The sequence below is a fragment of the Chamaea fasciata genome, unplaced genomic scaffold, assembly GCF_029207755.1.
Source record: "Chamaea fasciata isolate MVZ Bird 193981 ecotype frontalis unplaced genomic scaffold, bChaFas1.0.hap1 SCAF_5, whole genome shotgun sequence".
Classification (NCBI taxonomy): domain Eukaryota; kingdom Metazoa; phylum Chordata; class Aves; order Passeriformes; family Sylviidae; genus Chamaea; species Chamaea fasciata.
Genome location: NW_027094090.1, coordinates 19760354 through 19776699, shown reverse-complemented (window position 1 = coordinate 19776699; position 16346 = coordinate 19760354). Strand labels below are relative to the sequence as shown.

The window sequence follows — 16346 nt, the reverse complement described above, 5'->3', positions numbered from 1 at the left end:
TTTTCTGTATATAAGTCAGTCTCAGAAGCAAAAAATAAGTCAAGTGTCTTTGACTTCCCTTCACCTCTAACTTCACATCTTACCTTTTTTTTTTTGTTTTATTTCACAGTATATTCATTCAGCTGGGATCATCCATCGGGTGAGTTCAGTCTTTGAGGTAATGAAAATGAATGGAGTGTGTCCCTCTGTGCATTGAATGTGTTACTATGACATAGTTACAATATATTTTAAGAGGTTGAAGTAGTACTTGACTAACTCTGTGTTCTGCTACAGGACCTGAAGCCCAGTAACCTAGCTGTAAATGAAGACTGTGAATTGAGGGTAGGTATCATGCTGTTGTAACAAAGAGTGTTGTAGAAACTTTCAAGATTATGGTTTTCTAAGAAAATTTTAGTTACCATTTTTATGGCTTATTGCATTAATTTCAGCTGTTTGCTACTTGCCCATTTCTGTGAACAAGTGTTTTCTCCCAAATGTTAATTTAATATGAATATAAGTATCTTCGCAAAGTCCCTATGTACCCCACGGATAATATTTTGGTACACAGATAATCTTTTGGCTCCTGAGTACTTAAATGAGTATATCTTGAGAGTCTGACCTGTGATATGTATCTGTGTCTGCATCTGCCATGAATGAATGAAGCCTTGTAACAACTTTCATTTTTGTATCTATAGAACATACAAGCTAAATTAAATAATGGTCGCAAAAAATATAGCAGTATTACCAGTTACAGGCAATAAGACAAACAAAAAAACCAACCAACCAAAAAGAACCCTATAATCCTTGCTTCCCAAATGCTATTTTGATGTACACATCTATATAAATACATCTCTTGGTGTATCTGTGTGGTATGATACTACATAGTAATCATGAGACTCTGGAGAAGGAAAAGATGTCTTGTAGCTTTCTAAGCCTTTAAGCTTAAGAATAGGAAGTTAAACATTTCTCCGTGACAGCCAGAAACATCTTTATTCCTGTTTCTAAGACGCTGATGTAATCACTTTATTCCAGCTGCAAGGAATTTAAGAAAAGACTCCAAACCACAAGATCAGCAAAAAATCACAGTAATGAGTAAGAGCAGTGCAGTCAGGTTCTTCCACTAATCTGGATCTGTGGTGAGAAACTGTAGTTCCTGTTTGATTTAGTGACACTTGCAGATGCTCAGCAAGTCTCATGATTATCTCTTTAATGTCTTCATGCATTTATGTTCAGCATCTGTGAAATTTTGTGGGTCATCTGTCTTTGATCATGTACTCTAAAATGTGTACTGTATTTTTGTACTGTAAGAAAAGGAGACTTTTAATGGTTTTTTTCTTCTATCATTACAAAATCTGTGTACCTCCCTGTCTAGCATTTGTTACACTGCTCTCTGCATTGTTTACATTTATAGCTTTACTTCCTCAAATTATGTTTAATAGGACAAACTAGAGGATATTTCCAAGTACTAAAAAAAAAGGAAATAGAAGCAAAAAGAATGAAGGTGTGGGGTGTGTGTGTGTGTGTGTGCACATTTGATGGAAGGGATCAGCTGTTAAGGAAAAAAAATTGGCAAAATCCTTATAAAAATAAGGGCATTAGTGTTTGCATTTTCGTGCCATTATTTGAGCTTGTTTGCCTCATGCATTTTTCTTCACTTACTTAAGAAATAAATTATGCCTTTAAACTATTCTGGAAGTTAAGACGTTAATTATTTATATCTTAATATTTTCCTTTAGGCTTTTTATATCTTTTAGTTGGATTATAACTGAGGAATTGTGAATTATACTCTTGAAAATTTCTTATTCCCTATGAAAAGGATTAGCCATCAGCTTAATAAATAATCCTGGATCTCATCACAGGAGATACTCAGTAATCTTACATTTCTGTGTGAAGAGATGCTGGCTAGCTCAGATGACTGAGCACTGAGGCTTAGATGATACCCTTTCAAGGCAGTCTCTCTTAGAGCTAGGGTCCATAATTTGTGGGACATAGACTAACCAGAGAATAGAACAGAAAGCAAAGAAATGAGCTGGGAAAATTCAGTTGAAATAACTTCCCATCAATGTAAACTTAGCAAGGGAAAGCATCTGGAGGTGAACACTTTGCATTCAAGCCTCTGTGTACATAAACAGCGCACCTTTGTTTTGGTGGGCAAGTTCTACTGAAAAAAAATGGGGTGTGATTTAAATTTACATTGTTACACAGGATATACATTTCTCTCCTACTGGCATTGGGATCATGTGTGATTTGAGTAAATGCTTAGACATAAGAAAATTAAACAGAAATTCTGTAGATTTGTGATCAGCTTATTTGGTCTTTAAGTGGCCACTGGCACTTGCTGTTAGCGTTTTACACAAACACTCCCAATTCATAATAATACTTCATTTTTTATAGCAACAGTGCTTATTTTTAGTAAATGAATGTCAATGGAAAATTGAACTCAAGGAAAATACAAAGTTTGCCTTAGAGAACAAAGCACTAGGTTTATTGCAGTGGAAACATCTTTATGCAGCACCAGAGGCTGCACGGATACAGCAGAACAGTCTGCAGAGTGCTGCTATTTTACTTCACCGATAGTGAGGGATTACAGAAAACTCAGAAATGAGTAATGGGAAAATCAGGACCTATAACAACAGTGAAAGGGGTTTTTAAAAATTATTATTTTATTTTTGTTCTGTAGATTTTAGACTTTGGTTTAGCTCGTCAAACTGATGATGAAATGACTGGATATGTTGCAACAAGATGGTACAGAGCTCCAGAAATTATGTTAAACTGGATGCACTACAATCAAACAGGTAAACTGTGAAGGCTTGTATTTTGCTACAGCTGGATGTAATGATAGTTTCTAAACCAAGAAGCAGCTGTGTTTAAGGATCTCTTTGATTCATTGTGCACATTTCTGTCTCTGTTTTTTGGCAGTTGACATATGGTCGGTTGGATGTATCATGGCAGAGCTATTGAAGGGAAAGGCTCTATTTCCAGGAAATGATTGTATCCTTAATATAAAACTTAAAGTGCAACTAAAAAATACTCTCTAATTTTTCTTTTTTTTTTTTTTTTCCTGAGGGCTTGAGTGTTTCTATGGACATGGTTTTGAGGTAACAAACTTGTAAAAGAATAAACAATTTGCTAATCTTTCAGTTCAGTGTATTTGACAACTGAATATGAGACCACTGGTAGGATAAAAACCAGATGTTCCTAAACAACAGAAAGTTACATTTATTCTTTTGTGTATCTGTATTTAAATAATAACCTAGTTACAACAGGGTAGATTTCTTCCATGTGTGGATCTTACTGAAATAACATACACTAAAACTGAAGCTGAGTAAAGGCACTATTTTTTCATCAGCTGGTACGATTTAACAAAATAGAACTGCTTTTAGGCTGAAAGTTCCAGAAAATGCAGATGAGTTGACTTTTAAATAATAAGTGAATTAATAGGTCTATTGTGTCTTGTCTCTTATACTAAAAGAAGCCAGTAGTTCCAGAAATGCCGCAGGAGCATCAAAGCCCTTTCTCTTCTGCAGCACTGTGCTGTGGTCCCTGATGGAGCATCAGGAATTTCCATTGGTGTTTCCTGTGCTGGCAGAAGCAAAAAAGAGACATTTCTGAGGAGGGCAGTAAAATAATAAAAGAAAACTGAAGAAAAACACATAATGAGGAATGAGGAAACAACTGCATCAAGCTTTTATTACGAGAAACAAAAGCACATTCTTCTGTAGTGAATATTGACATTTCTTGCTACTCTGAAACCCCTCAAAAAACAAACACTTCTGCTAATACTAAGCTGTTGCTGGGTGCAAAGCATCATTACATTAGAATTGCATGAAATAATCTTAAGAGAGCTGAGACCAAGTCTCCTCACTGGCCTTTCTGTTGTGCACAGCATCATTAGACTCTTGTAACCACAGGTATTCTCCAGGTGTATAATCATTGGGAGATGACTGTCCTCAGACTGTTTGATTACATGATATGTGGTATGTGAAAAAAATAATATATTAACATATTTAATATATTATATAGTTTGCAAAAAAAAGATTTTTTTATTATAAAATATTGCCTACAACGATATAATTATATAAATTTAAATTAAGCTGTAAAATAATCTTGAGTCTCTGTAAAAATGTAATATACTTTACAGGTCCTAGATGACAATGAAAAATTACCATTTTCCAAGTTTTTAATCTTGAGACCTCATTGCTACCTTAAAGGTACCAAATGAGAGCTTTTCACTTGCCAGTCTTCAGATTAGTAATCTAGGCCTATGAGCTGTGTATCATATTAGACTGATCTTCAGAAATCTCTCAGATCACTGAAACATAAATAAGCTATTAAGTTTAAGCCTAAGAATGTATTAAATTGGGAACTAGGACAAAAAAGCAATATTTGCATGCAACTGACATATGTGACAAATTAATGTAGTACAGTAGAGAATTTGGTACTCCAGGACTAGGCTTATATCCTTCCATGAGCTATGGTGGAATTGTCTTGCTGAATGGTTTTAAGCTTCTTAGTTACATGCATGAAAGCTCATTAATTATCTTAACCCAGAAGGACTGTGAGCTGTTTATTTCCCTGAAATTATGCAGATATCGATCAACTAAAGAGAATAATGGAAATTGTGGGCACGCCCAGTTCAGAACTTCTGAAGAAGATATCATCAGAACATGTGAGTTCACAGCTTCATTCACTTAACTGACCTTCTGTCATTCTTTCTCTATTTGGCACTGTGTGTCACTGCCTGTTACACGGACACTCTGATTTGGAAATGAGCAAATGCCTTAAAATGATCCCTGGTGTTTGCTGCTTGAATGCCACCATTCAAAAAATATGCTTTTGGAGGCATCCAGATGCCTTGACTGTCACCTGGATAAATTATGATGCTTGTTCTCATGTTTTTGCAAAGAGCTAAGAAATTAGTCCCAATGATCTTTTAAATTACTTATAATTAAATTATTCTTATAATTAAAAAATTCAAACTGGTACTCAGCTCAGAGCTTTATATTGTTGCTATTAAATCTGATGTCTCTGGAATTTGCATGCTTTCCATTGTTGTAAGGTTTCTAAAGAGAAATGTATCTGAATCAAATAATGTGTGTTCTGCATGAGTGCTCTATTGAGATCCCTAATTTGAAAATCATATTTATCCATCTCTAAATGCTTGCATGAGGTCCAGTTTCTTGATAATATTTGTAGTTAAGAGTGGGCTTTTTAATTTTCCATGTGACTTCTTTAAAATAATAATGTAGTTAATGAACAATTTCCACTTAATTTCTCTGCTAAAGTGACACTTAAAAGATTCATTGTAAGCAGCAACTGTGGATAGCTAGCTGAGGAATGAGATGTAGTATTGTTTGATAAAGGCAGAGTGTAAGAGTTCAGATAAACACCAGCCCACAGATACCTCCTGAGCTGCAGCTGTTTTCTTAAACCTCTTCTGTATACCCCTCAGGCTAATACTAATGGCTGTTTCTCAGCTTGTGTATATATTGACGGGTTTTCTTTGACCTTACTAATGAATACACTAGTGGGTTAAGTAAGCAGGAGCAGTAGGAGAGGCAGAGCAACCCTGTATTTCTGGAAGGTACAAGCATAATGAAACCTCATCATCACAGGCCAATACACAGCCCCAGAGTTTTTGGGTACCCAGCCCTTAGGAATGGCTGGGGCAGGAGGCTAACTAAGCATCCATCCTTTTGTCAGGGACTGCATCAACCAACAAATCTCAGACTGTGCTGTCCTAAACGTAGGTCCTTGTATAGTCTTGTAGGTCCTTTTGTAGTCTTGATGTGTTTTTAAGATCCTAGAGGTTTTGCTGTACCACATTCTCAGTAGTGTATACACACGTGTTATTTACCCACGACTAGTGAACTTTTTGATTATGAGAGTAACACTTTAAATACTTACTAGAAATAGTATGTGCTTTGTTCTTTAATTTCTTGTGTTTCAGAGCACACCTCAGTGAGGTACAGGAATCCTGAAACTATTTTATTTGGGCTAATTATACCTTTAAAGCACAGGCAGAGCACAAAAAACAGGTTAATGAATGGGAATGCTGCTAGGTCACCTCTGGGCTGTTGCTGCCTGATTAGAGGAGCAATGTCTAAGGAGATGCACACCTTGCTTGGAGGTAATTGCCAGCTGCAAGGGATTTTCTTCATTCTAGTTCTTCTTTACCCTGTAGTTTGGCCTTATTGTTTAGGTGTTTCTTAATGCAGCTTGCAGATATGGGCAATTTTTTAACGTTTCTGTAACAACAGTGTCAGAGTTTTGCTGAAATGCCAAGCCTATTTTCAGTTATTAGTAGAGGATTAAAGAACTGGAAACTAAAAGATCAACCTTGATGTTTCAGCACAAGTTACTGAGGTGTTTGTCAGTGTTTCATGTTAATAAGAATTTAAATGGCAATTGCCTTTCAGAATAATTTAAACATTGGGATTCTCTGGGTCAGGTTTCTGTGGTGAGTATATAAGCAGAGGGGACAGGCTAGTAAGTGCACTTTGATAGGTCTATGTTGTTTTCAAATGATTTGTGGGCAAGGTTGGAGGTAATTTTCACCACATCTTGTCCAGTCATGTTAGGATTAGTTGTTGATTAGTTGCTGTTTTCCACAGGCCAAGGATGCTTAGTTAGTCTGCTGCAGACAGTGTCCTTCTAACAGGACTGCTAAATGTGGAGAGACATCTGTGTTAACACAAACATGTTTTAAAAGGGTTCGGGTTTGTCCAAAGACCAGCTGAAGCTTTTTATGGATTAAGGGAATAGCCACCTGTTTCTTTTTTGACAATTCCTTTTCAGAATTCCCTGTTCTGTCTGAGCCACGTATACAACCTCTTCTCTTGCCAACCTATCTACCTCAGCCTAAAAATTCGTAGTTCATGTAGTGTCAGGCTGACAATAGTGGATCCTATATCCAGGCAGGCTTTTACTAGCTGAGTTTGGATGAGCCTTTCACAGCCACAGTGAAAAGGCAAGCTCTAAATTCTGTTAAACATGTGAAAATCTCTTTCCATGGAGTATCAGAATTTGTTCTTTGGTTAGTGAAGCTACATCTCACCAGATAAGAGAGAGGAGGGAAGGCTGCAGATTAAATTATGCCACTTTGCTGAGGGTAACTGAAAAATTATTTAGGCTGCAGTTTCTGATTGAGCATTACATGCATGTGTTTCCTGGGGATATACTGCAATGAAGCAGTAAGCACTGGTGAAAACTAAAGTGCTAACACTCAAGCCTTAAACCAAAATGTGCCTGCTTAAAACTCTCTTGTTTATTGTCCAGTATACAGGACTGAGTGTTTGAAACAAGGTCATACATTGTGGTTTTATGTAAAGAGGATTTCCCATGTATAAGAAAAATAAAAAATATAATGTCTAGTTTTTTAGAGTTGATGTGGTTACTGTTGAGCAAAATTTAACCCTGTGGATATGATATGTTCATTGACTTATTTCTAGGCAAGAAAATACATCGAATCTCTTCCACATATGCCTCAACAGGATTTGAAAGCAGTGTTTCGTGGTGCCAATCCATTAGGTAAGAAAGTCAGACTGACACAGATATAATTTTTCACTTACGTAGGAACTCAAGCATTCCTTGAGTTCCTTGCTGTATGATCCTGTATAATAATAATCAGCCCGGTGAGAAAAGCATTGCTTAACCTTTCATCCTGAGACTGTTTTACCTTCATGAAGCCTGTGTCTTCTTCTTCCTGATGGAGATTACAGAAACCTCCTTAAGGGAAATGGTCCATGGATAAAAAGCAAAAGCCAGCTGTACATAGCAGAAATAAATAAAAATGTCACGGGGTCTAGATTAGAGACATCACTTCTGGCTCAGGAAGGCCATGAGCTGTATATTGCTGGCAAGCAGAAGAATATACCAGGAAGTATAGCTGTTTGAATGACCCTTTGGAGTATTATTTCCTAGGAATATATGAGCCATTGTTTGGCACAGGATACTGAGCTAAGGCAGACCTTTGATCTGATTCTGTTTAATTGTTTTTCTGTCTAATCAATTGGTTCTGCCTGTGCTAAAGAGATGTTTCTGTGAACTTTTTCTTGTGACATAAAAAGGAGACACTTGAGTCATCAGAGTCATCTCACTGCAGTACCAGGTCAGTTCCATCAAGTGCACACTATAGGGAAGTATTTTGAATTAAAATGCTTTGAATTAATTTTGTGTATTATTACAAATTTTATTCTTACAAATACAAGTAGTTTGCAGCACTTTCATATTAAAAAATGGAATTGATATCCCTGAAGTACCTGAGAGCATGCTACATATTAATAGCAAAAGGCAGATTAATGCTAATGCTTATATGAAAGCAGTAAAAAATTCTATTTGAAATAGTTATCATATTATTTCCATAAAAAACTATTTTCAGCCATACAACTCTCCTCATTTCTAGTGTACTTGAAATGTCAACTTCAAATATATTTTGTTTATGTTGGGTACTGTGAAGTTGCTTTGGGGTTTTAATCCCAAAAAAACCCATTTCATTCGTGCAGTATATTAGAAGTGTAATCTCACACTTTATTATTCACCAGTTACTTAGCTTGGTCCTGATCAGTGCAAACTTAAGCACATGATGCACACCATAGGATATTACCTTACGAGCACACACCAATCTTTTTAGAATTAAGTCCTTGGATATCTGAAGAGGTGAATCAGATCTCCAGTTGATTATACTGAACCTTTGTGCATGCCACAAGCAAACCAGAAGCTTCCTTCAGCTCTCTTTTGTACTCTCAGTACAAAATCTTCAAAACTTACTTGTTCTGTTGCCGAAACTTTGCCAGTAATAGTATTTGTGTTTAAGGTGAGTAAGAATAGGCTGTATGTAACCATTTGCCTCTTCTCTTTTCTCTTTTCTCTTTTTTCTCTTTTCTCTTTTCTCTTTTCTCTTTTTTCTCTTTTCTCTTTTCTCTTTTCTCTCTTCTCTTTTTTCTCTCTTCTCTCTTCTCTCTTCTCTCTTCTCTCTTCTCTCTTCTCTCTTCTCTCTTCTCTCTTCTCTCTTCTCTCTTCTCTCTTCTCTCTTCTCTCTTCTCTCTTCTCTCTTCTCTCTTCTCTCTTCTCTCTTCTCTCTTCTCTTCTCTTCTCTTCTCTTCTCTTCTCTTCTCTTCTCTTCTCTTCTCTTCTCTTCTCTTTCTTTTCTTTTCTTTCCTCATGGTCTCTTCTGGCTTTGAACTGTGTTTCTGTGTTTGCCTTAGCTGTAGACCTTCTTGAGAAGATGCTTATTTTAGACAGTGATAAAAGGATCACTGCCTCGGAAGCACTTGCACATCCCTACTTTGTACAGTATCACGATCCGGATGATGAACCTGAGGCTGAGCTCTACGATGAGTCCATAGAGAACAAGGAGAGAACCATAGATGAATGGAAAGGTATCAGAACTGCATGCACTAGTTAAGACATGAAGCGGAAGAAAGCCTTACTTAAGTAACAGCTTTCCTCCATTTCTACCCAGAGGAATTTGAACTTTTAAGCCTCAGGCAAACAAGATAAGTTCATATGTGTGCTTGTGGGAGTGGATGGGCGGAAAGGCTTATATTTCCTCTCTGGATTTTGTCCACTCCACCCCCTTCTATCATCTCCTTACTAGATTCCCAGTAAAAGCTTAACTAAAAGCTGATGCCAGCTACCAGGTAATCAGACATTCTGTTTTGCTTTTAGTTTTCTAGGTCAGATCCCCAGCTGAAGTAATTGTCCTGGGGCAAGTGATATTACTTGGGATTCTGGTCTAGTTCTGATCAGAACCAGAAAGTAATATTATCCACATAGATGTGTATTTTGTTGATAATTCTTTAGATAGTAAAGGAATTTGGATTAATAACTACACCATGCTATTGGTCCTGTTTGAAATGATAATTGCTGATTTTACTCACGAGTGACACCCCAAATCCTTTCTTTGATAAATACTGCAACAACCTTCCATGCTTGCAACACAATTGTACTGCACTGCAGTATCACAGAAGTAAGGTGGTTCAACATTAGATTACACTGAAAAGTACAGTCCAATTTCACCACTGTCTAATGAGGACATACTGGTCTAAAAATTCCTTACTAGGAATTTTAAATTGAGAATAATGTTGTAGAAAGCTTTCCTTGGCTTAAGATGAAATATGTCTTCTATAAAATTAATGTTCTTTTGTTTCTATTTTCATTTTCTGTAACTTTTACTCAGGAAAGATTTGATTAAAATGTATTATCATAGTGGTTAGATTTATGATGAAGAATACTCTCATGTTTTACTCATGCCCATCCACTTGTGCCATGTTTTATCCTGCTCATTACAGGGGAGAAAGCAGATTGTCTACAGCAAATGTATCTTAAAGAAAGATAATAGTGGGGTCATGGCTCTCTCTACAATAAATCAGCCTCCTAGAGCCCTGGAAGGACTTTTGTAGAAGCTGACTGTGTCTATACAAACACGGAGGATTGACTGGCATCGCTTACTCCGTACACATGCTCTCCTTTGCCAAACCTGGCAGCTTACAGCACCACCCATACATCTTGCTTGTTGAGAGCTGTGTTCATTTGCTGCTGTACTTAGGAGTGGATGGGGGTTTTCTGCTGTTTTTCAGTTGCCTGAGTCTTTAACAGGAAAGTTTAACAATTTCTGAGTCATGAAGCGGATTTCTGTTTGTGATGAAACTCCACTGAAATTATTTCAGAAACAATCTTAGCTTAACAGCTTAACACTTTCTAAACTGAAATGAGGACATGAAGGTGAATTCTCTTGGAAGGACACTATCATATTATTTGTCATTGCATTTATTTATTGCATTATTTACATCATTGACCTTGATGGAACTACAGGTCAAATTCCTTCTTTATTCAGGTTTAAAAAAAGGCCTAAGACAAAAATCTGCAAACTTGCACAGCGGGTTTGCTGCTTTTCCTTCTTCCCTCTGGCCATATTTTTATCTTTGGAAATAAATTTTATTTTCAAGTACAGTATGTGCCACATTTAAGTAAGATGACATAAAATGTTTGTAGTGTTGATGAAATAATCACCCAATTTCTCAAGATGCCAATGGCATGTTTCTGCTCTTTTTCTGTTCAAGTTAAAAATCAGTGGTGCCTGATCTCAAGGGACTGAGCAGCAAAGTAAAATGGGATTTCATACACTTTGTCTTATACGTTATGCATTTCAGAGTTTTCTTGGCCCCCATTGCACACTACTGAGGCTAGCAGCCCCAGCTCATAGATTTCTTACTGACATGTTTAATCAGTTAGAAAATGTTTCAAAATTTTGGAGGCCAAGAGTATGCTTTTCAGAGTTGAATGCTATACATTCTCTCCTTAGAGGTTGCTCCAGTTGCACATATCTCTGCTACATAGGTGCAGTGAGAAGTGGGTAAAGAGCTTCATAAACATAAACCACACAGCCAGGGAGAATAATTTCTAATACAGTTCCAGGTGTCTGATTTGTGAGGCCACTGGCTTCTCCAAGTTCAGTCAGCTGTAGCTTCTCCCTGAAGGAGCTGCCTGTAATTCTATGTAATAGTCATAAGTCAGTCACTCAAAGTCACCTAGCAAATCCTCCAGTGTCTGGAGTTCTGCACACAGAATTTCCTTTAGAGAAATCCCGCACCGGAACTGGCACACACATCACTGTACACACTGTACCCTGACACAACCAGAGCATAAGCAAGATTCAGTCCCAAGACTTTTTACATACTTGTTAGAGGAGACCTAGATACACTTGCAGGCATAGCAGCTGTCTCAGACACAGTTACTTAATAAACAAGCTAATAGGCATGAATTTGATATGATTTAAACATCACTGTTTGGAAAACAGAACCTGAAGTAATGCCATAACCTGAAGTTAACCACACGTGAACAGGATTTGGTCCGTAAAAAGCAGCATCTAATTTGGTAGCCACTGACAACATATTCCATTAATGTCCAAGGCAGAAAACAGGACATGACTGTTAGCATGGAAAGATAAAGGGTTATTCCCAAAGCGGGGTAAAATAGCAAGAAACCCATGTTTCTAGCTATTGATGAATGTAGAATTTCCTGATGAAAGCCATTACATGCTTCTAAGACAAAAAGAAAAATTTTTTCAGAGTACCATAAAATTAAGTCAGCTACAGTAAAACATTAAAAAACAAAACAAAAAAACCCTATCAAACCAGGATCCTAAGGAATTAGCACAGAATTGTAAATGATATATAATTGAAGGCAACTGACTGCGAGATCATAAAGAATGTTATCCACTGTTAAAAGTGTGCATTTTAAAACCTATCTAGGTATTTTTAAAGACTCCATTTTCCATTACACATTGTCTTTTATTACATCATTTTGGCAGGTCATCTGACAGCATAATTGATGTTTTCATTTCAGGGCCTGTGTATTTTAGTAATTAGTTGAAGGGGACAGTCATGCTGTACAATAACAGTATTTGTGAGTCTAATTTGTAATCTGAGGTCAAGAGGAGGATTCCTAGTGAATTCAGTCTGGTTTTGGATCTGGACGCCAAAAAGGCTGGAAATACAAACTACAAGTCACATGTGTCTGTTGAACTGCTTTGACTGGAATATTTTTCTTTTGAAGAAAATAACACCTGATTCTTTTCTCTTCCTTACACCCCCTCTACAGAACTTACCTATGAAGAAGTGAATAGCTTTAAACCACCTGACTTAAAAATGGACAGCCTGGAGATAGAACAGTGAAAACAGGCAGCTCTGTCTTGCCTTGCTGCACTATGAAGACTGTTAAAATATAACCATACAGTTTAACCTGTAGTCAGACATAGATTTTACTATCCAAAGATGATGGAGGAGATGTGGAAAAACAGATGCATTAAACAGAAGGCAGATGTTGTCTGTTTTGGGTAGGGGGGTTTTTTGCCTTGTAATATGAATGTATTCCCAACTCACAAAGGGTGGTAACGAACTGCTTCATTCTGACAAAATTATGCACTGAGTTCTGTCAAGCTATGTGTTCTGCATGTTTCATTTTATCAGTTGTATTGCCAAAATAAAGGTGACCTTTTAAATTAATTTTAAAATTGTACATTTAAAGCATGAATGTATACAAACATAAACCAGAAGTCCATACAAGCAATCCTTTTTTTTTTTTTTTTTTTTTGGTGGCATTTTATCTGTCTGTTTTCGTACTATTTATAGTTAGTGCCTTTATGAAGAGAGGGTGTGGTAGTGAGATAGACAGAATATGCATATGTAGTCATATCTGTGGTGGTCTTACACATATACTGGATGTCTCTCAAGCAATCTTAACACCAGTTGAAAGTCAGTAAAAATAAATCTTTCTCTTCTCTTGCCATTCAAGCGTCTGTTCTCATTATTTTCCACATGTATTTTTCAATCTGCACAATACCCTTTTGTGAGACAAATGGTATTCCTCACCATGCCATTGCTGGTCTGTTGGTGAATTTGCCTGGGTTTACAGGAAGGTGCCTTGAAGGTACTGCAGCAGAGCACTGTAGACTTCTGCAAGTTTCAGCAAAGGCTGTCACAGATGGCACTGCAGGAGTGCTCAGTTCAGTTCACAGCTTTGAATTAAATATTCTACACTGTCTTACTTTCTTTCACAAAATCCTTGGGAAAGTAATCTAATAATTGCCATTGGAAGATATGACAAAACAAGGAGATTCAAGAATTTGACACATTCTCACTGGAGTTTCTTTTTAAGCAAAATTATAAAGGTTTTCTGACTCTGAAAAGTTGGAAAATTAAATAAAAAATTGCAGGATACATCAGATACTGAGATTTTTTAAAGATTTAAATTTATCTGATTCCTCCATTACATTGTATATGGGAGGAACATAGCATGCATAATACTGTAACAGGGACATCCTTTTGGCACAAGGCCTCTTGTATTGGCTGTGTCTTTCTACACCTTCGTGATTCGCAGCTGTTTAATGTTTAATTTGTGTCTTGTTCTTGCTCTGTCAGAGTCTTATTTTGGAGGTGGCTTTTTATAATATTTAGGTTTTCTGAAACTTTTGTCATTAATATTCAATTGTATAGCAGTTATATAAGATAATGGATTCTACTACATTGACTTTCCTCTGTATCTTTTATATGTAAAAAGAAAGGCTTTTTCTTAATAAACAGATTTAAAAACAAAAAATCAAGTCCAAGAACTTTGATTTTTTTTTCAGAAATAGAAATAGGCATTCCATCTAGAAAATAAGCTTCTAATTTGTGGACTAAGTGATAGACTGTTTCCGTAATGTTGACCAGTTATCCAATACTTGCATCCAGTGAAATGCAGCCACTTGTATTCAACTTTCCCCAGGGCATGTTAATCTGAAAGTAAATGCCTGCATGGATTTCTTGTGACTCTGCTGAAGTGCTGTCAGCCATCATTACTTTGGCTTCCTGTGAAGCTGGATGAGGCCTGTGATGATCATGCAATGACTGAATTTCATGCTGACTAAAATAGATGAAAAAGTTCCAAATCTTTAAACTATTTGTCTGACTACATAATAAAAATACTGACTCAGTCATATCTGAAACATTTTTTTAAAATTTGTTTGTTTGCCAATTAAAAGTAGCTTAGTGCTTTATTTTTTCTGCAATCTGATATTGAGCTTACAAGCCTGTTTGGCAGCTCCATTTCAGTTGGAAGGGCAAGGATGAAGTAAAGAGATTTCACAAGAATTTTTTGTGTCTGACAAGAATTAATTTTTATGGGGTTTGTCCCTTCATTTTTTAAATCTGGTTTTCTGGCTCTGAGAGTGGCCATTGTCAAATGCTTCAAAGGTAGCATAAAACTCATTGCTATAGCTCTGCCACTTGAGGTAGAAAGAAAGTTTTATGTTGCTTCCAAAATCTGTTCTTCTGGCAACTCTGAATATTCCTCTGAATATTTTCTTTGACATTGAGAGATGCAATTTTTTTTTTCCAGGAGATAAATTATGTAGGAAGAATATGGTCATAGCCACATTTAAACTAATCAAACGTGACAGTAATGGGCAACAATAGCTCAGCCCTTTCTAATGAATTACCATCCAAACCTGTAAATCATCTCATTTTAATGTCAAGAAAAACAGTAGGGAGGAGACAGACATCTTTTTCCTAGATGTGGAAAATAAAGGCAATTACTTAGACCTCAAAAACCTATAATTAAAGTACTTTTCTAAGGTAGGCAACCAGCTCCCTTGTGGCAATCCAACATGAGACTACAATTTGATAACTTTATCAGTTTACAGCAGCAGGACAGAGTAAATGGAAAGCCAGTACCCCAATGGGACAGAAAGGTGGAAGGCTTAGCACTAACAATGCTTATCATTTGAACACAGATGGAAGAAAACATTTATTGACCAACTCAAACAGGCAGATGGAGGTAAATATAGAGGAGTGAGGGCTTTGTCAGGCTTGGTGAGGCAGATGGCTTAAAAGTAAATTTTAAAGAGTAAGTAAATGTAAAGCTTTTATAAAAATGTATTTGTTAAAAATGTCTTCAATGAAGGCATTGATTTCATGGCACAAATGTTATTTGCAAACCTTGTAGTGGTGCCTGCTTAAACAGTGGGGGTTTAATCTTTTCCTGACAGCACTCTTTCTTTCTGTAGCACAGTCGTGCCTTTGTAGGTGCCATGTATGTTGCATGTATGCTTGAGGTGAGCAGTGTAGGTTTAGCCCACACTAAATCAGGGTACTTTCATCCCTGGCCACCTGCAAAGCATAGAGGGGAAGCTCAGAGGAGCATGGCTGGCCTTTGCTCATGGAGGAGGCAGCTCAGGCTTCCACTGGGGAGAACACAGCTGTCCAAGGGCTTTCTCTGGTCAATTACTGACGTTGTTAGCAATTTACTTTTAATCTGAATTTATCTAATTTCAGCTTTCAGTCACAAGAGCTTGTTATCCGTTCACCTAGTGAATTGAAATCACTTCGAGTATTTATTATCTCACTCTATAATCAGGGTTAGTGCAGCCCCAAGTCTAGTAATTTTATCATCACGGGCAGCAAAAGGTCTTGCAAAAGGAAAATCTTTTGCATGCATCTCTTTCTTTTGACATGCCTAAGTATACACTATACTTTTAGAATCTGTATCTTTTTTAAGCTCTTTACCTCATCAGCACTGAAACCCACCAACAGGAAATTGATACAACACAGCCAAAACAGACAGGAATAAAAAAAACTTTAATGGTTTAGAGGAAAAGCACTGTTTCAGAGGATATCATGTGCCATACTCTGAAGATACAAAGTGGCTACATGAGTCTGAAATAGCAGGGTTACTAATAAGTTCAAAAAATTATAGAGTGGAAAAGAAAAATAGGAAAAATTCAGTACTGGTGCATGAAAATAAATACATCGTTATCAACAGGTCAAGAGTCATTATTTAGACAGCATTGTTGCAGAGTTCCAGGTCATGGTCTTGGTGTCTTTTTG

General features: G+C 36.7%; 1 protein-coding gene across 1 annotated transcript in view; it reads left to right on the top strand.

Annotated features, from left to right (window-relative positions):
* Nucleotides 1–13267, top strand: part of MAPK11 (mitogen-activated protein kinase 11) — a 30792-nt gene extending 17525 nt beyond the window's left edge. The window contains exons 5-12 of the mRNA XM_066182968.1: nucleotides 110–139; nucleotides 274–321; nucleotides 2660–2774; nucleotides 2899–2970; nucleotides 4569–4648; nucleotides 7431–7509; nucleotides 9186–9359; nucleotides 12583–13267. Coding sequence (XP_066039065.1) covers nucleotides 110–139; nucleotides 274–321; nucleotides 2660–2774; nucleotides 2899–2970; nucleotides 4569–4648; nucleotides 7431–7509; nucleotides 9186–9359; nucleotides 12583–12656 — 672 coding nt within the window. The 3' untranslated portion in view covers nucleotides 12657–13267. The remainder of the gene's footprint in view (nucleotides 1–109; nucleotides 140–273; nucleotides 322–2659; nucleotides 2775–2898; nucleotides 2971–4568; nucleotides 4649–7430; nucleotides 7510–9185; nucleotides 9360–12582) is intronic.
* Nucleotides 13268–16346: the final 3079 nt, after the last annotated feature.